General features: G+C 42.2%; 1 protein-coding gene across 1 annotated transcript in view; it reads left to right on the forward strand.

Annotated features, from left to right (window-relative positions):
* Nucleotides 1–21,183, forward strand: part of Dnah11 (dynein axonemal heavy chain 11) — a 375,268-nt gene that overhangs the window by 220,532 nt on the left and 133,553 nt on the right. The window contains exons 47-53 of the mRNA XM_023709848.1: nt 538–640; nt 2,729–2,968; nt 5,493–5,654; nt 6,343–6,536; nt 10,366–10,528; nt 11,730–11,853; nt 12,297–12,439. Of these exons, the coding sequence (XP_023565616.1) occupies nt 538–640; nt 2,729–2,968; nt 5,493–5,654; nt 6,343–6,536; nt 10,366–10,528; nt 11,730–11,853; nt 12,297–12,439 (1,129 nt within the window). The remainder of the gene's footprint in view (nt 1–537; nt 641–2,728; nt 2,969–5,492; nt 5,655–6,342; nt 6,537–10,365; nt 10,529–11,729; nt 11,854–12,296; nt 12,440–21,183) is intronic.

Genomic DNA, 21,183 nt, shown 5'->3' on the forward strand with positions numbered 1-21,183 from the left:
GGGGAAGGGGAAGTAGAAGAAGCAAGGTGCGTGCATACCCGTACCTGCTCCCTGACAGGAACGGAAACGTCACGGACAGCGAACATGCGCTGATAGACTGAAGTGAGCAGGGGCTGCCATGGCAGTCCCCGCGCTTGGCGTGGTTACAGGGCAGTTTCTCGCCACAGTGAGCACCAGTGAGAGTCAGCAAGCAGGAACAGTTCACAGTGATTTGACTTTCAGTGCTTTGTTTTTGTTTTTGTTTTTGTTTTGTTTTGTTTTTGTGGAACCGGGATTGAAGTCAGGCCCTTGTGCTTGCTATGTAAGCGCTTATTCTACTGAGCCATCTCCCTGGCCCCAGGCTTTCAGTGCTGAGCTCAGCCCCAAGGAGCTCTGTCACCTTTCCGAGCTGTAGTCTCTGTCTCTCCAACCAAATCTGACAAGGTCCACCTCACGGAGATCAGGAGACAGTGTGTGATGAAATCTTTTATGAAGTGATGGATTTTGATACTTTTTGATCTGCAGTTTGGGGACTGAACGTGTTACATTTCATCTCAGGTATGACAGGCAGAAAGTGATGCTTAAAGAAATCCACAACTGCCAGTACGTGGCCTGCTTGAATCCCACAGCGGGCAGCTTCACGGTCAGTCCCCGGCTGCAGGTATGTACACAGTACCGCTCCCTTCCCAGTAGCCCTCGGTGTAGTGCTCCACAGTTGTAGGTCTGGATTCTTGGTGCTTTTGAGTACAGAGTAAGCATTCAGATTTTTTAGAGCAGCTTTAGGTTCACAACAAAATGAGCAGAGCATAGTGCTCCCCCTCCTGTCTTCCTGCTCCCTTCATTTGACCTGCTACCATACTAACCTCTTGCATTAATTACAATTGATAAGGCAGTAGTGATACCATATTACTAGCCAAAGCCCAGAGCTTAACATTCTTGTGTTGTACCTTCTGTGGGTTTTGATAAACATAGAATGAACAGTATCCACCATTCTAATATCAGACTAGTTCAGTGCCCTAAAATCCCTATGTTCTGCATATGCATCCCTCTGAACATATGGCAGCTGATCTTTCTAAAAATACCGTCATTGACAATAAAATACACATTACTTACAGTGTATCATCTTAACCACTATAGGCGTATAAATCAGTGCTATTAGCGCTTTCATAATGTAAAGCCATCACCACCATTTATCTTCATCTTTTTATCTTATGAGACTCAACTATAGCCATTAAGCAGGAACTGCCCCGTGTAGTTCCTGACGGCCACTGTTCTACTTTCTGTCTCTGGTTGTGTCTCTGAGGACCTCATGCCCACTAAACTGTACAGTATTTTTTTGTGACTAGCTTATTTCACTTAGCATAGTGTGCCCAAGGTTCAAACACATTGTGACGTGTTGTGGACTTTCATCTTAACTCTGAATGTGATACTGTTTCATGGCTATGTACAGCGGTTAGGTTATGTATTCATCTGTGCCGACACTGGGTTACTTCTGCATTTTAGCTGATGTAAATACTGCTTTTGTGAACGTAGCTGTACGGATCTCTCTAGGAGACACTGTTCTCAATTTTTTTCAACATATGCCAAGAAGAGGGGTTACTAGATCTTATGGTACTTGTCTTTTAAATGTGAGGTGTAGTTATTCTGTTTCTCACATCACTTTTATTTCCACAACACTGCATAGGCGTTCCAATTAACGTCCTCACATCATCTCCAGCGTTGTTTCATTTTTAACTCACCTTGGCCATCTAATGGTGGAAATACTATCTAATTCGAGTTTTGACTTGTATTTCCCTAATAATTAGTGATGTTAAATATCTTTTTATGTGTGTTTATTGGCCATTTGATATCTTCTTTGGGGAAATATCTATAAAATGTTTTTTTTTCATTTTTGAATCATTTGTCACTTAAGTGTTTAGATTCTTTGTGTATTCTACTTATTAATTTGTTATATACTAATATCTTTACTTTTCCTAGGTCCACAACTGTTTTTCCAGAATATGTTATGGTTAGAATCCTAGAGCATGCTGCCTTTTCGAGCCCTTTTTTCACTGAGCAATTTTTATTTACAGTTCCTCCATATCTTTTCATGGCGTGATAGATCATTTCTTTTTATCACTGAATAATATTCACTGCATAAATGTACATCATTTATTTACTCACATATTGAAGCACAGATTGGTTGCTTTGAAGTTTTGGCAGTTACGTATAAAGCTTCTACAAATATTTGTGTGTGAGGTTTTGCGTGTGCAGATCAGTGCTTTAACATGACACCAGCCGTCACCGCATCCACACGGCGGCGGCAGGGCATGCGCGGCTGCTCCACACTCCTCTTAAGTTCGTGGGCAGGCGGTGAGCTTTGTGCTCTCCTGACCTGGGCGGGGCTCCCTGGAGAACGCCTGGGGAGTGACGATGTCAGCTATCCTAACAGGGTTTAGGATGGACTGGTGGGGCCAGTGTGCCTCTCTGCTCTGTAGGTCTCTCGACCATAGCAGGATTTCAAGGTCATGGAAAGCCAGAGGCTTAAGTTAGCAAGTTATGTGCTGCCTCTATTGGCTTCTGTCACTTCATCTCATCCCGTGAGCTCAAGCAAGTCACCTGGACTAGTCCAAGGTCAGAGAAGTGGGCAATGACAAATTGCACGGGAATGGGCCTGGTTCTGTGAGAACAGAAAACTCTGCCCCTTGTTTGCAATTTCCTGGTCTGAGTAAAGCCCTTATTTTATGCCAAGTTTTGTTTTTCTTTTCAGAGGCATTTCACAGTGTTCGCATTCAACTTTCCATCTTTGGATGCACTGCACACCATCTATGGCCAGGTCTTTAGCGTCCATGTCCAGCAAGGAGCCTTTGGTCCGTCAGTTCTCAGGAGCGGTCCCGCTCTGATCCAGGCAGCAGTTGCATTCCATCAAATGATGACACAGAACTTTGTACCCACAGCTGTCAAATTCCACTACATTTTTAATCTGAGAGACATATCAAACCTCTTCCAGGTACCTTGACTGTTCTATTACTCCTGGAGTACAGCAGTAATTACAGCAGTATTAATAGCATTGTATTTTATGCCCATAAGCTGCTTTTTGAAGTCAACATGGTGAGTTTATCATCCCTTTGTCATTGAGAACACTTGTTCCCCTTGGGTTGCCTAGTTTCTTAGGTTTTTTGTGCCATCGTACCAAAATACCTGTGGCTGGGTAACTCATTTGTAAAATTTATTTCTCACAGATTTGGGGGACTGAAAATTGCAAGGTCAACCACAGCACCAGCAGGCTTGATGTTTAGTGAGACCCTGGTGTGTGATTCCACAATGGTGCTTTGAGCCTTGTGTCCGCCCATGACAGAAGGGGTGGAAGGTCAAAAGGGTCAGCTTCTTGTTTCATGTCACTGTACAATTTAAGTGTCTCCTAAAGGCCTTGCCTTTTAATACTATCATGCTGGCAATTAAATTTCAATACATGAATTTGCAGAGAGTGACAATAATAGAAACAAAAGTAGAAATTTGGACTCCTTAGATTAAGAGTCCACTTTTACAGAGTGCCAAATAAGTAATTGATGTTTTTGTGGTAATCACTTATATATGAATCTCAAACATTTAAGAAAGAAAGTAGTACTTCTTAAGTTGCTGGATCATTTTGTGCTGCTTTCAAAGTTGAGATTACTCAAAAAACTACACCTAGAAATTCCATTTGACCCAGCTGTTCCCCTTCTAGGAATCTTCCTGAAAGAGATAAAAAAAAAAAAAAATCATTTGAGAGTGATATGTGCATGTTCATGTTTATGGTAGCACAGTTCTCGATAGCTAAATTTCAGCAGCAGCCTATATGCCCGTCATCAGGAATGGGTAACGAAGGTGTTATTTATACACAAGGGGTACTTCTGTGCCACGAAGAAAGATGAACTCGAATCATCTGTAGGGAAGTGGGTGCAGCTTGACACTATATGTTAAGTGAAATAAATCGAATGCATAAATACAAGTACCATATGATTTCTCTCATCTAAGAAACCCAGTGAAAGTGAAAAGCAAAATAAAAGGTAGATAGTAAAAGGTAGGGAGATAGAAGTAGAGAGCATGGGAAGGGAATCTTGAGATGTGGGGGGCCGGGAGCAAGTGAAGGTGGGGAAAGGGCATGGAAAAGGAGTTCAGATGGCTGTGGACCTGCACTGACCCACGCGAGCAATGGAAATGTGGACTGTGTACGTGTGCTTATGAGATCTTCCTGTTGCTATAACAAATACCCAGATAGTCAGTTTGTAGAGAGAGAAGGTTTGTTTTAGCACAGCGGCTTCAGCCAATGGGCACTCGCCCCCTTGCTTGGCAGTGTGTCAAGGCTGGAGCAAACAAGAACAAATCTGCTCACCTCATGGCTGGGAAGTGAGAGAGGGGAGAGGCCAGGGTCACAGGGCCCTTTCAGGGACTGACTTAAAGCCACCCCACCAGACTCGTCCTCCAACAACCCCCCGCCCCACTACACTGGGCACAGGGCTTTATCTCATGCACCTTCGGAGAACACTAGAGCTGCACACTGTAGCACCAGGCAGTCCCAGAGAGGGAATTGACAGCCAGAAATTAGAACAGATCCACCCACACGGGTCCTCCCTGTGGCCTCAGGGTTTTCTGTGAGAGGAATGAGGAAATGCCTTAGGCCTTAAGACGTCCTTGGATTCTTACAACCCTCTTCCCCTCCACAGCTCCCCTCAAAACATAGCATCAGACTATAGCTTGTTAATAACATGGGTCATAACTTTTTGTGGATACGTTTGGAGCCCTTTCCAGAAAGATTGTGCTCAATAGAGTATTGTTAGAAAGCAGTGTTTTAATCTTGGAAGAAAAGGGAAGCGAGGCAGGGTGTGACCTGGGACGTGCTGCTTCCTGCTCCCTTTTCTCTTCCTGTCACCTGCACCTGCCGTCCCCAAGCCATGTCTGAGCCTTTGCAGCCTGATTTTCCACAGCTCCCTGTGTTGCTTGGGTGCATAGCAGGCTGACAGAAGCCCTATGTCTGCGCGACCCCAGGGCGCTGAAGGGGTGTGGGGTGGGCACAGGAATTTAGGGGTTTGATTGCTACCCACATCTACCCACAAGGTATAGAGTTAAGCAGTAACTTGTGGCTGCATGTTCGTTTGTCACATGAATAGCTTGAAGTGACTGATATGAAGGGTTTTTAAATTTTAAAAAAGGCATATTCTGTGACTTTCATGTTGTTTGTCCTTTGATTTTGTGAGCTTAATCCATCGGAGGACTTAATAGCTGCAGGGCTCAGTGCCATTTAGTTCTTGGACTGACTCCTGCAATACAGCCCTGGTTGTATTCCCAAAATGAGTGAATTTAATGATATATGTTTAAATGCTGCTTTTCAGAAGGTAAAGTTACTTTTATATGCACATGTATGCACACACATGCACTCTTTACATTGCATTTAAATTGGTAATCTCAGCACACAGGTAAACATTAAAGAGCTACTTACTTGGAATGTCATAATCTTTTGAATTAAAGGTATGTTTCTCCCTTCTGTTTCATAGGGAATTTTGTTTGCTTCTCCTGAGTGTTTAAAAGGCCCAAATGATTTGATATACCTGTGGCTTCATGAATCTTCCCGTGTTTATGGAGACAAACTGGTAGACACAAAAGACTGTGATCTGTTTCAGAAAAAATTACGGGAAGCTGCTTATAAATATTTTGAAGTAAGTGTGTGACAGGCAGAGCTCACCGCTTGCTCTTGCCAGTTTGCGTTGGAGCTAAAATTAGAAAAGGACGTGAGCGAAATGTAGGGGGCTAAGCTCCCTGCAGTATCTGGGTTGCTGAGGTTATGGGATCTGGCCATAGGAACATTCTCCCGCCTGTTCACAGGCAGTCTTCAGGATGTTCCTTGATAAACACTGTCTTATTTTCTCATTGCCGTGACAAAATACCCAACCCCCACAAGTTAAAAGAGGAAGGGCTTATTTAGCTCACAGTCTGTAAAGGTTTCAGTCCATAATCAGCTGGCTCCAGTGCAGGGCAGCATGCCAGAGGACACCCGGAGCAGAAGCAGTCTATACCAGAGCAGGCAGAAGGCAGCCAGTGATGAGCCTCCCTTTCTCTTTTACTCCACGTGGGTTACAAGCCTATTGGTAGATGCCCCGCACAGGAAAGGTGAGCCTTCCCATTGTCCACACCTAGAATACTAAACTGATCTGTAGACTAATTTGGTTATCGCACACCCTTAATTCATGTTCACACATCCACTATCTAGCCACTCCCAAAAGCCCCCCGTATGAGCACCTGAGGTTCTGAGAGGGCATCTAGACGCCAGCCCTAGCGGACAATCTGCCTCTCTCAGGATGAATCTTTCTGAATAGTCACACGCCAGTTTCTCTTCTATGTCCGCAGGGTGTCAACAGTCATGTGCTACTTCAGCAACCCCTTGTTTACTGCCACTTTGCCAAAGGTGGGCAGGAGCCGTGTTACATGCCAGTGAAGGACTGGGAGGCACTGAAGATGATTCTTACGGAGTCACTAGACAACTACAACGAGCTCAATGCCGCCATGCACCTGGTGTTGTTTGAAGATGCCATGCAACACGTGTGAGTTGACTGGTCGGTCTTTTTTTTTTTTTAAGTAAAAATGACTCACAATCCAGTTCTTCAATAGCTTGTACTGAGACTCTCAGTTTTTAATCTATTACTTGTCATACAACACTAATGTATACATATTGCTATTATTGATGTCCAACCTTTATATCATACATAGGCACACTGCTTCCTACAACTCTGTAACATCTGATCAGAAGCTCATTTTATTTCACAGCAGCCCTGTTAGATAAGAATGCTAAGAAAGAAACAGAAATGACATGTTCCAAACCACCTAGTTTGTAAGTGGCAGAGAAAGAGCTCAAACTGAGTTTCACAGAGTGACTGCACTTTGTTGGGTGCCAAGGAGGACTGTGGCCAGTTGTTTCTGTACTTTTGGGCAAAGCAGATAAAAAAAAAAAAAGTACAAGGAATGTTTCCTTGACAGAAAATGAAAGAAAGACAGCTGCCTGGAAGATGGCATCGCTGACAAGGCTGTCGCTCTTCTTCTTGACTCAGGACCTCACATGGGGCATAGACAGTGCTGGGCCTGCACCTGCTGTAACTCTTCCAGCCACACTTCTCAGTCTTGGGGCTGCAGCTGTGAGCACCACGTCCTCGCCCTGCACTGCACAGGCTTGTGTGTTAGTGCTACAGACAGATGTTGATAAGGGAATTAACAAACCAACAAGGGAATAAGGAATGTATGGAAAGTAATGTGTCATTATTAAAAATAAAATAGAGGGGCCAGGGAGATGGCTCAGTAGAATAAGCATTTGCCTGGCAAGTGCAAGGGCCTGAGTTCAATCCCTGGTTCTGCCATAAATAAATAAATAAATAAATAAATAAATAAATAAATAAATTAGACTGAACCTATGAAGCAAGCTACGGAGTGAGTATCCTTTATCCAAAATGATTGGGACCTGAAATGGTTAGGATCTGAGATTTTTTTGTTTCAGATTTTGTAGTATTTGTGTAACAAGATGTGTTGAGGATGGTACCCAAGTCTAACCACAAAATTCATCATATGAATATTATATCTTATACTCAATGTTTGAAGGTAATTTATACAGCATTTTTAGTGTGTTTTGACTGTAGCCTGTCATCTGGGGTCAGATGTAGAATTTTCCACCAAAAGTTTTAGATTTAGAGTATTTCAGATTGTTGGATAAGAAATGCTCCGCCCAGATTCTGAGTCCTAAAGAGGGCCTGGGTGTGTGTGGCAAAGCTTGGCATTTAAACTGAGATTTAAATGATAAAATCAAAAGTTGTAAAAAATATCTGAAATAAGAACATTGAAGACAGCAGATTTCTTGTGGCGGTGAGGCAGAAATGTTTGAAAAACAGTAAAAAGGATCAAGGGGAGCTGAACCATGAGAAAAATAATGACACAAGAAATGTATGAGAGAGGCAGGAAATGCTGTTACTCTTGTAGGGCACTTCTTTCTAACCAAGACAAGGAGTTGTGGTGATCTCCAAGTGCAGCTATAAGCTGTGAGGTGGATTTTTTTTTTTTTTTTTTTTTTTTTTTTTTTTTTTTTCGGAACCGGGAATTGAACTCAGGCCCTTGTGCTTGCCAGGGAAGCGCTTATTCCACTGAGCCATCTCCCCGGCCCCTGTGAGGTGGATTTTGACCATAATGATGACATGATCTGTGGTATAGTCTAATGGCTCACCATTGCTGCTGTTGGGCAGAGAACTGATTGCATCTTTATATCCAATTCTACTCTCCCAGTCCAAGTCACCCTCCTCTCTCCTGGGCCTTTCTTTCTGTTTGTTTATTTATTTATTGTATTTTAGGACAGAATGTACAGGGTGTATAGGGTCTCACTGCGTAGATCAGGTTCCTAGTGATCCTCCTGTTTACAGCCTCCCAAGTGCTCAGATTAGCAGCATGCACCACCACGCCCAGTCTCAAGTGCCTTCTCAGTGCGACCTAGGGGTGGGGCTGGCACAGCTGGCCAAGGGATTGAACTCCTGTCCCCTGTGTCTGCCTAAACAAGAACTTTAATCTGCTGAGCTATTTGACCAGCCTTCTGGGCCTTTCAAGTGAATGGAAATGGACAAAGATTGAGAGGAAAGGAAAGAGGGGAGGAGAAGGGAGGGAAAGGAAGGGAAGAAAGAGGAGAGGAGAGAAAAAGGAAGTGAAGAAGAAAGGAGGGAATCATTAAAAAGAAGGATGTGAATCCAAACAGAAAAAAAGATGTGAAGAATTCTTTTTTAAAAATTTCTCTGTAGGGCTGGGGAGATAGCTCGGTAGTCTGAGTTCCTACAAGACAAGCGCAAGGACCCAGCTTCGATCCCCAGTATCACGTGCTGTGCTGACACAGAAACTGGGTGTGGTGGTGCATACCTGTAATCCTAATCCTAGCGCTGGGGAGGCTGAGACAGGAGGATCACTCTGAGTTTGAGCTGCATAGTGAGACCCTGTATCAAATTAATAAACAAATGAAGAAATGAATGAGTAAATGATTTAAAAAGAATTTCTCTGTAAAATGTTTAGCTCCAGTAAAATGCTGGCGCCCTCCTCAAGATCTCTTCTGCTAAGCATGCTGAGGACTGAGGGTCTTACTGCTCCTTCTGCAGTGATCCTCGGATTACACCACCAAGGGGAGTTGAAATTAGAATCCACGAGTGCGGTGTTCAGCAGGTCGTTGCCAGCACTGCTGTGGGTGGCTAGGGGCCCAGGCTCCCTGCATGTACCATGGCTTAGATGAAGTGACCCCTCTTCCTGACACTAGTGGAGTTTTCTCAAATTATTCAACATGGAATTTCCACAGCCTAACAGGTGAAACTGTTTCTTTCATCAGAGATTATGAGCTCCAGTCTGGTCTCATCAGCATTCTAGATTATTTTAAATCATGACCTAGACTTTTGTCGAAAGAAACATTGTCATTTAGCAAATCCTGTGGGGTGAAGCTGTAGGGCAGACATTAAGATAAGGTGCAGACCTTTGTCCTGTGGGGGTTCTCCTGTGTTCTCATTGGGCGAAGGCTGCGTTGTTGTGGGGTCGTATGAAATACAATTGAATGGGACAAGGAGGCTTGTAAAATAACTTGTCCTTTCAGGAACTGGGTGTTCTTTGCAAATGTTCATGTGAGCTTATCCTGATAGAAGTGACTATGACTTCATTTTTTTTCAAATGCCTCTTGATTGGTGCTCACGTCCTTCCCTCCTTTTAACTGAAACCTCTTTTAGTCAAACCCATATTTCAATAATGTTAAGGCCAATTTATTCATAATTGAAAGGTGTAGTACTGATATCAATAGCGTCAGCACTCACTGGATCTTGGATACCATAGAACAGGGAACAACTTGCCTTTGATGGAAACTTTATGAATCTGAATGTTTTCATTAAGTTACTGTTCAATTCTGTGGGCATGGGGCAGGCTTTAATGTGAAGGATGATTAAGAGGCAAGTGTGTAATTCACACGCCTGAACCTCATGAAGCTGTCTCTCGTACTGAACAAGCAAGTGTTTTCCCAAGTAATTGCACAGCATGTATCTTGGGCACAAAGATATTGACCCTTGGTGTCTTTGCACTCAGATGCTGACGTGGAGTTGGATCTTACGTCTAATAAATAATTATGACGCTTAGGCACAAGGCCTTGTATAGATTTCAAAGTATGGCGGTAAGTAATCAAACCACTGGTAGTAGCCTGAGAAAGTTTGTCAGGCAAGTAGTTCAGGAGCAAAGAAATGGGCAGCATCTTTGATAGGTAAATACACAAAGAACTAAAGTCTAATAAAAATTGGAATTAAGTTATTACATATTTGATCAAAAGAAACAGAGGCCCCGAGCATTTGGTGCTCCACATCACAGTGGGCACCTCTATTTTACCAGGTGTCGGATCAGTCGCATCCTCAGAAGCCCGCAGGGTCACGCGCTCTTAATCGGAGTCGGAGGCAGTGGCAAGCAGAGCTTGTCTCGGCTGGCAGTTCATATTTGCAGCCTGGAGGTCTTCCAGGTCACCCTGACCGAAGGCTACGGGATCCAAGACCTGAGGGTGAGTAAGCTTGCTAGACAGGGATCGTCCTTACTCAGCCTCGGAAGATCCATTGCAGGACCACGCAGATCCCCAGCGGCGCAGGTGCTCACATCCTGCACCGGAAATGGTGTCGTGTTGCATGTGATCTGTTCGTACCCTCCTGCATGCTTGCAGTCATCTGTGTTCTTTATAATGCCCAGTACAATGAAAACACCATGCAAGTAGTTCTCATACTGTTTTGTTGCAGACATAATGACAAGAAAAAAATTTATATATGTTCAATACAAATATAGGCTGAATATGTTGAATGTATGCCCCAAATATATTCAATTTGCCATTGTTTGCATCTGTGGGTGTGGTGGGTCAACTCTGTCTGCAGCCCCTGTCTGCTGGACGGAGCATAAGCTGGCCACACACCCTTGCCAACTCCTGGATTTGGCCAAGGTCTCCATGATAGGGCAGAGAAGGAAAAGGGCTCCTCAGAGGAGTTGTTTGCCAGGCTGTTTTGCCTTCACAGTCTAATTAGGCTCCATAATATAAACCTAACTCAGAAAATAGTCTATTAAATATTTGCTTCAACTTTTACTTTGTATTAACCAAAACTGATGTTCAACACTGTTAGTTGCCTGGTGTGATATGAAGAAAAAAGACCTACTTCCTTTATAATAGTATATTTCTAACTCCTTTGGATAAGAATATGAGAATGTAATACAGTAGGACTGTCGTTTTAAGGAACTGTTGTTTGCAGACATTTTTAGTTTTGATCACTGAGCTGTTTACAAAAGTAAAACAGGTTCTAGCAGGTGCTGTTTTAACTTTTTTAAAAATGCGTCATTTTATAACCAAATAAATAAACAAAACTATTTCTGGTGAAATAGACGATCAATGCAATAAGCAGAACTTGCCCTGTCCACTGTGTCACTTGACAAAAGGCATCGGTGAATTCATTTCACTCTATTAGGAGGGAGTCGTCGCGCAGCCGCAGGCTGTTCGCAGCCCTCCGCTCCATTAAGCCACAGACTGACGCGCATCATTATGTGCCAGAAGAGCAGGTGATGTCACGCTGCCCTCCCCAGAGTGGGTCACTGGGAGAAGCTGTGCGGCACACAGCTATCGCCGTGTAGTTACTGGGTCGACTCTTCCCGGCTCTTGCATGCACGCTCCGAGTGTCGCATCAGCATTTGAACAAAACATGAGTGATGGCCTCCTTTCCTTACAGGTAGATCTTGCCAATCTGTACATCAGAGCGGGAGCCAAGAACATGCCCACTGCGTTCCTGCTGACAGATGCCCACGTTCTAGATGAGAGCTTTCTCGTGCTGATTAATGACTTGCTGATGTCAGGTGATTAAACTAACACATTTCTTGAAAGATCTTCCCCAATGACAAATTATCTGTAGTTTCAGTGAACTTTAAAGGGAGATAATTTGTCTTTGAAATGTGTGCTGGGGCAGTCTTTGGGGAGAAACCTATAAACCTAACTAATTTGAGGTATATTGCTTCCTTAGCCTGCTTATGGATGGGAAGTGCCTCAGAGAGGCCTTCCAAGGAGCAAATGTTATTCCTGCTCAGATGAGCTCGGTGGATCTGTTCATCACTGCTCGTCCTCCAAGTGCTGTGTATCTTGTGAATGTAAAAGTATCAGAAAAGAATGCATTTCTCATTCCAAATTCTTAATCATTTAAGCTGAACTTTGTCTTATAAAACATTTCAAGTATTAGAAAGTCACGCCCACAGTTTAAATTGCAATTATTTTTGAGTAATTCTGCTCATTCTTTTGAGGGCAGGAGAAATCCCGGATCTGTTCAGTGAGGAAGATGTGGACAAGATAGTTTCTGGAGTTCGTAATGAAGTTCGTGGTCTGGGCATGGTGAACTCCAGGGAAAATTGTTGGAAATTCTTTCTGGCCAGGGTTCGTCTGCAGCTCAAAGTAAGAAGCACTTGACTTACCTGCATGTTATCTGATTGGAATTAGCTGTTGTTGGAATTCTGATGTGGATCTATATCAAAGTTGACATTACAGGTTTGAACTTCTGTGGCTCATTTGGAAAGGATGTGTAGGCTCTTACAGGTGCATCCCAGCATGCCTCCATGACATGTGCTGTGACGCTGGGCACTGCACAGCCTAGGCTTGAGCCTCACGTGTCCCTGTCACATGCACTGGGGGCATCATGGATAGTCGTCCTACATGACAAATGTAAATGCTGCCCTGGGACCTCAGGGGAAGCAGCCTGCTCCCTAACTGGAGTGTGTAACCTGCAGGGTTGATAACCACATGGTGAGTTTTCTGAGCAGAAACCACATTTCACAAAGGATGGGCCGTGCAAGCATATTTGGAGGAAGGTGAGATAGCACTAAGACCTGGAACATAGAGTTTTGAAGGGGAAAGCACAACTGACTGATCTAAAAGAGTAAATTCGCATGAAAGAAAGGTTTGTATATCATGCACTGAGCAGTGGGGAGAATTGAGAGTTCAGGAAGGGACAAGTGCATCAGTCCCTCAGGAAAAGGAATTTAGGGCTGATGTGCAGATGGTCTAGGTTTGAACCGTGTCCTCAAAGGCTGACCTATGCTTTAGTGTGTCATGTAGATACAGTGTGAGAGCATCAGGAATAAAGCAGAGACCTCCAAGATTAGGACAGAGGCCAGTTGCAAGTGCTGCTATAGAAAATTCAGGCTTCCTGCTATGAAAATGCCTACTATCTAAAAAGACTGCTGCTTCAGTATTTATTGCATCAGTATACCTGTTAGTGGTAGGCTCTGTGGTGCCTGCAAAGGAACGAGGTAAGAAGTGACAAGGAAGCCAAAGAGTGGTATGACCGTAAATTCACCAAAATGTACAAGTTCAAATTTCACATTCATTTGAGTCATGCTGTGCTGTGATTAGAAGGTTGAGATCTAAGGTGCAGTTGCCTGAAGGGTTTCCCGCTCATCAAAATATGACTCAAAATAAAATAAAAACTGTGAGTCAATATGCTTGTCCAGGGCTGGCCAAATAGCTCAGTGGATTAAAGCACCTACAAGCAGGCACAGGGGCTGGGGGTTCAATTCCCAGGCCTGCCATGCTGGCCCTGCCCTAAGAGCACGCTGAGACAGCGGTTGAGACTGGGTGTGGTAGCATGCACCTGTAATCCCAGCTCTTGGGAGGCTGTAAACAGGCAGATCACTATAAGTCCTATCTAGTAGTGTGACCCTAAACACCCTGTAGACCCTTCCCTGAGATACAAAAAAAAAAAAAAAAAATATATATATATATATATATATATATATATATATATGCTTGTCCATACCAATAGGAATTTCTCTTTGTTCCACCACAGTGTGTTGGAATTCGATTTTCTTTATACGATAGGAAAACAAGTACAGTAATAGAATTTGAGTTATAATCGGTAGTTCTTGGGTCTGTTTGTCAGAGTTAAAGAATCCTCATCATCTATAAAGTTGTTACAAATATACATTGTCCAGTCCTAGCAGGCCTCCTGCATCAGGAGCTCTGGGCATGGGACCCAGAAATCTAAGTTGTAAAAGGTCTTCTAGGTAATTCTGAGGCTTGCTGAGAAACACTGTTATAAATCATCATAGAACAAGCATCTTTTACATCTTTTGTACCCAAGCTTGTTTGCTTCTACAGGGTAAATTCCTAGAAAGGGAGTTGGTGGGTTAAGTAGTTGCAGTTTGTGGTAGTTCTTAAACATTCCTGTAAATGTTTTGAGGCTCTTCTTACTGACCAGTGACATGTTGACCCTGTTCCTTGAATCTGGGTGGTCTTAAGACTGCTTAAGCTCACAGCATAGGGCTGAGGAAATGCTGGCTAAATCCTGAGGCTAAGTCACAAACAATCCAGTTCTCTCGGATTGCACATCCTACTTTGAGTTTTGAATACAAGAGGCAATAAGCTGTATACATTTTCTCCATCTTTGTGTGTCTTTTAAATGTGAATGTGGTTCGTGTTTGTTTGTTTATAACATTTGATTTTTTTTTTTTTTTTTTGATAGTTCAGTGTTAATCAATGCTTTCCCTCACGGATTTGGGGTTTCATGTAACTTTAGAAAAATGTTACTTTCCAAGGATTACTTCTTCATTAGAGGCAGCTGAAACTCAATTGGGCTAAAAATGAGGGAAAAACAACCCCAACAATCACTCCTTAAAGCCTGTCAAATCAGAGATTTCAGACTGGCCAAGACCTCTAGGAATCCATCAACTTCTGCCTTTCTTTACGCCAGCTTTCAGTCGGTTGCCTTCTACCTCCCAATCACAGAAGGCTGCTGGGGAATGAGGAAAGGGAAGAGAAACAGGAAATACCCTATATTAGGAAGCCAGAGATGTTCCTTACAAGCCCAAGCAATGTCTTACTACCCTAACTATATCAATAGCTCCTAGGGAGTTGGAAGGGCTGGTCTTGGTACCTTGCCTTTACACATAAAATCGGAAGTGGATTTTGGAACTCACATATTCCTCAACTTCCCAGGCAATTACATCCTAACAAGCCCACTGCGGGTTGAGAAAGTATCATAAGTTGAAAATGCATTCTATCCACCCAGCCTTCTGTATACCATCGCCTAGGAGTGCAGCACCCTGAGGAGGGCCAGCTGTGTCCATTCAGAGTGGTGCCGCCACTTGGGGGCTGTGGCTCTCTGTCTGCCCAGCATTAGGAATGAACATTGTTGCTGGCCAGGGAAAGATCACAACCCTAAATCATTGCTTTTACCCCATCCTAGTGTTGAAAATGTATGAGGTAACCACTGCAAGTCAGGGACCATCCTTACTTTTAAGTAGCAGCATCATGACAATTTAATTGTCAGTGAGTGCATTGCAGGGCCTGCGTGTGTTTCTGACCTGTGTTCAGGCTGTACGAAAGCCGTGTTAAGAGTAAGCTCAGAGGCTTCAGGTTGTTTTTCCCCAGAAAACATGTATCTCTTCCTTCCTAGTTTTGTGCACCGCGGGTGGTAGATGCCGCATAGCCATGTTTAATGGGTCTGTCTCAGATGCTGTATTCTCTTTTTGGCATAATCTTTCTGCATTGATCTCAACATTGCACTATGTGGGTTAATAAAGTTTCTCACATATTTTAATATCAGCCTTCTCTTTCTGATCAAGTTTCTCCTCCTTTTTCTCAGGTGTCTACCTGTTTAAATAAGCACTACAATCACTTTCTCAAATTCTAAACTTCATTTTAATTGTCATGTGGAATACCTAGTTAGTGTTAGGGAGAATTTAGTCATTATGATATGAAGTGTTTGATTGTTTTTATAAAGTTCTGTTATGGCTTCTTACTTAAATATAGAAAAGCTAAGGTTATTTTGCAACTAGCTGCCTTCCTTCTTCTCTTACAGTTTCTAGTAGTTGGCTGAAACCATATAGCCTGCAGGTAAAGTTATTTGGTCTTTCCTGCTAGTCCATTTGTTAGTTTTCTTTTCTTATTGCTGTGGTCAATCTTGTGGAATAATGTTTAGTAATAGTGGTGATCTTGCTTTGATTCTAACTTTAAGGTCTCTGATTTCTCTGTTGTCTTACATTGGCTTTTGATTCAGAGTACATATTTTGTCAAGGAAATGTCTACTAAATATTTTTTCAATATCTATTGAGATAATTATGTGGTTTTTGTCCTCAGACTTATTAATAGTCATGTAATATAAATTGATACATAGCAATTTTGCATTTTGCTATTTTTACGTCTTAGAGTTTTCCTTTATGGATTTCTTTTGATTCTAGGTATGGGCAGGACTTGCCAAGACTTGAGATCTGCTTGGTAGTCATTTCTATTGCTAATTGTTTTTATTAGTCTCATTTTTCAGTAGTAACTGGGTACAAACTGGATTTTAATTTTTTAGCTGAAATATTGGGTCATTCTCAAATAACTACTACCTGATAATCTATCTCTTCCCTACTAAAATGAGTAGAGAGTTGGTTTTTGGCCTTGTTTTCACTGATAAGGAGGAGTAGCAAAACTTCCCCTGAAAAAGAAATACTACATCTGATACCTGTGGACTTTGTCCTTATTTTGATGCATGCTGAGGAAGGTTAATGGTCAGAAAGAAGCACAGCCTCTACCCCTGGAGAAGACTAATTGGGGTTGGGGGGCTTCTTCAGCCAGAAGATGGCAGCTGCTCTCTTTTCAACCCATGCATATAACACTTAACCCTTGGAACTGTAAAAAGAATTCCAAATCACCCTGTGTTAGTTTCAGATGTCATACTTCTCACCAGCATATATGATATGCTCAGAATTTTGATGAGTTCTCCAGCACTAGAGTTCCAGGCTGGGTGATGCGGGGATGTTAACTGTGTCACAAGGGTTTGGAGCACACCTGGCAGGTCACAGTGAATGATGTGTCGCTGCCACCCCATTACCCATGCTCGACACTCAGTGTCGGTTTGCATTTGGAATTCAGGACACTACGAACCTGTTGGCTTGCAGAGTGTGGCCTCAGAACCCCACAGGGCTGTGCCCATTAACAACAATCAGATGTGTGTCCTTGGATTGCCCCAATTAAGCCAGTGAGGGAATGCCAGCCACTTTATCTCCTTCCCATTTTATAAATGCATCTTTTCCTACATAATTCTCATTTTCTATGAGAGTACAACACTTACATCTTCTGCTCTGTGGACCTTAGCTCACCTAACTCATTTTCATTGGTGTTCTCTTGCCTGGCCACTGATACTGCGGGGCAAGGACATATGATTTATGGAGCAGTCTTGTTTATTTCACTATGTTATAGACATGTCTGTCTCACTATATATCTATTTAGATACTATCTACAGTAGTACCTCGGTCACAAGCTTAACTCTGATCACAATTCTAGTTGCAAACCAAATTGGACAAGAACCAAGTCCAATTTTGACCATAAAGTCAACATTGAACTTAACCATTGAATTTGATTTGGTCTTTGTCCAATTTGGTTTGTGACCAGAATTGTGGAAAAAATTAAGTTCATACACTGAGATCTCAGGGGCCAGGGAGATGGCTCAGTGGAATAAGTGCTTCCCTGGCAAGTGCAAGGGCATGAGTTCAATCCCTGCTTCCGCAAAAAAAAAAAAATTAATAAACTGAGATCCCACTGTATCTGTACACAGAGATACATTTCTGATAATATAAGAAATTTATGTTCATTGTAGAAAACTTTAAAATGTAGAACAAGATTGAAGAAAATAACAACTATCCTTAATTACAGTGTCTAGAGATAACATATTGGTCTATTTCCTCCCGGTGTACTATGTGTGCACATTCAGTGTATATATTCAGACAGGCTTTTGGTCACATCTCACAGAGTTTCCTTTAATAATTTAATTACCTTCCTCTTTGCTTTTTAGATTAGAAGGCTCATACAGAAAAAATATTAAATTGCTCAAAGATTGTGTGTTTGGAGTGATTGAATGTACTACATTTAGTACAGAAGGGCAGTTGGGATTGGATCTGGAGGCACTCTATCACTGAGGTATATCGCGGGCTCTTTTTGGTTTTTTATTTTGGGACAGTGTCTTGCTGAATTACCCAGCCTGGTCTTGTACCTCAGCCTCCCAAACAGCTGGGGTGGCATGCATATTCCACTATGCCCAGATTTAAATGTACTTTAATCTATTTGCATATGTGGAGCAAACTATCCATTTATACCTTTTATCAAATTTCCTGTTTATTGTGATTTATATTTATTGATAAGAGATCATTATATAACAGCATTTATATGGCCCTCATGTTATTTTCTGTTTATGTGTCACCAGTTTTTCTCAAAAATTATCATAATTCTGCTAACTTTGTTATGACCTCTGTATGAATTTAAAAATCAGATTTTTCCTTTATGGCTTTTGTGTGTTAAGACAGTTCCAGAGAGCATTTCTAGTCTATGTGATTATAAAAAATATTATCCTCTACTTTTTTCTGTTTATAACATTTTTAGTATGAAGCCCTGAATTTTTCATGTAAGGTAGATTTCTAATTTTTTTTTCATCTCCAGATCATACATTTAGTATATAAATCTCTCATTTAACTGACTGTTTTCAAATGCTGCTGCCTGTCTCATAAAATGCCAAAATATGTGGATTTCTATTTAGGGCTTTTATTACATGCCATTAATCTATTCATCTATACCTGTAAAAACACTATACTGCTTTATTATAGCTTTATATTATATTCTGGAATCCTGTAGAACCCAATCCCTCCCTTTTCTACATTTACTTTGCTATTTATACCTTTAATTTATAAAACATAAAATCAATTTGTCATCTCAAAAAGTCCATTGAGAATGTATAGACTAATTTGGAGGTATTGGATACCTTTGCATCACTGAATACTTTTTATCATTTATCTGAGCTTTTATTTAACATAATTTAAGGCTCATTCCCCAAGAGTGTGAATTCACTTTGAATATTCTGTTTTTCCAAATATCCTTTTGATATTTTAAATGCATTTTTATTTCATACCAACTTGAAAATTACTTTGCTAAGTTGTTACCCGTGTTGGGATTTATTAGAAAGACTATAATGTGTAATGAGCACGGGCAGAATTAGCATCTTTCTGATTACTGATTTCTTCAAGAAAAGAGGCACAGTCTAGGTTCCTCTGATTGACTTTAGCACAGTCAACCTTCCTTTAGTCAATGTTCCTCTGATTGACTTTTAGTAAAACAGCTTTTGGTATCTCCACAGTCCTTTTCCACACTTTGCATAAAGTTCTTTCTCAGTATTTTATAGTATCTATCATTCCCAGTGAATGACCATTGCTCATCACAAACAAAAGAAAGTCTCTTGCTAGAGGAGAGGAGTGATGAATTGGTATTTGGGTATGTGTTTAGTCACATGAGAGTGGTCTTCTAGAATGGCTTCATCAGGGACAGTGGCAGTCTGCCCCTCCCTGCCCTCCTTCTGACACTTGTGCTGGTGGACAACAGGAAACCCTTCATGTCCAACTGTGTCTCTCTGACTCAGCCCATGTATTTTGGTCTTGTGAGGAGCATACCTCTCCACATACAGTGCTGTGCCAGCTGCCCTCCAGTTTCTGATGTTGTTTGACTCAAGTGAAAGGAAAACAACTTTAGAAGTTGTGATCGCTAATCTTGCCACTCAACTTGGTTGACTTTAGAGCCACATAGGCAATTCATAAAGGTATGCTCTGGGTGTGTGCAATGAGGATGTGACCTCAGGGGCTTTATTCTGCTCCCTGAACCCTCTTCCTGGATTCTTTCCCTGCCCTCTGCCTCTTGGATGCGACAAGTTGATCAGTGTTGCTCTGTTGCATTCCCCCCCACCCCCACTTCTACCTTGAAGCTAGTTGGCCGCAGACTCTGAAATTGTGAGTCAAAATAAAACCTTCCTCCTCTAAGTTGTTCATGTCAGGTATTCTGTTTCAGCAAGAGAAGGGTGACTGAATCAGAGGGAACCTAAGAATGCAAGCTTGTTTTCTATATCTGAGGTTCCCCATCTCTGGAATTCCATACAACACATAGCCTCAAAAAAAAAAAAAAAATTGGACTTTAGGATACAAGTAACAATATATTTTTTTCACATTGCCATCTATCTACACCTTCACTTGGCCATTCATCATTAAGCAAAGATTCCTTGAGCACCTATGGCATGCTGGGGAAATGACAGCAGGAGGCATCTCCGCCCTGCCCCACCAGAGTTCTTTACTGTTCAGAGGACAAGTACCTATTCGATCAATACACCAACGAATGTAAACTTAAGACTATGTGAGAGACACATGAGTTAAATAAGGTAACAGGGACTTGACAGTAGATTTCACTGAGGAATGATTAGGAGGAGTCCAAAGACTACAAGTCTCTGTCATTTTGGAATCTAAAAGAATAATCTGACACTAGACATGAAAAGTTCAATCTAAGAACAAAGGCCGCCACTCCGCACTGAAGCACATTGCACTTTGAAGGGCAGGACCACATTGTTATTTCAATAACATTCAGAGCTGCGCTCTGCCAGAACATCTGCAGCCCAGGCTGGTAATAGCCACACTGAGGAGCAGCCCTCCAGCAGGCAGGGTGAGCAGCATGCTGGTGGTCTGCGTGCAGAGCCCCACGGATGGAAACCAGGAACGTGGTGAGACATGGCTCAAGTACAGACCTCTTTAGGAAAACAGACACAGTATTTTGTTAGAGAAAACTAAAACTAAAATCCCATGAACCATTCTCATGGGGCCGCAGACTGGCCCGGAGGGCAGCGTGTGGCCCTCACAGACTCTGGCAACTATCAGAGCAGGCTCTGTGACTGTCTTTGCTCCTCGGGAGTAAGTGTTCTCCGTGCTCTTGTCTCAGGTTTCCACGTACAATTTTCCTTATAAGTAGAAAATAGTCCTTATTTACAAAATTTAAAAGCTGAATTAATGATTCCTGGCATAAAATATTACCTTTAGTAAAAATGTGAGCTGTCAGAAGGTCAGAAGTCATGGGATGGTTTTACTATCTGCTAGCTAAGAAAATGACTATTAAAATACATGTGTATGTGTTGAAGGTGCTATTGGATTTTTGAAAAAAACTGGAATTAAAACATCACTGGGGGTGGGTGAGATAGTGCCAGCCCCACCCTCAGGGTAGGCTGAGCTGGCCAGAGTCGAGGTATAGTGGCACATGCCTGTAATCCCAGCACTGGAGAGGCTGAAAATAGGATTGCCACAAGTCCAAGCTGCATAGTGAGACCCTGCAACAACTAAATACATTTTTAAAAAAATCAT

This window comes from Octodon degus, unplaced genomic scaffold (genome assembly GCF_000260255.1).
Source record: "Octodon degus isolate 3935 unplaced genomic scaffold, OctDeg1.0 scaffold00015, whole genome shotgun sequence".
Classification (NCBI taxonomy): Eukaryota; Metazoa; Chordata; class Mammalia; order Rodentia; family Octodontidae; genus Octodon; species Octodon degus.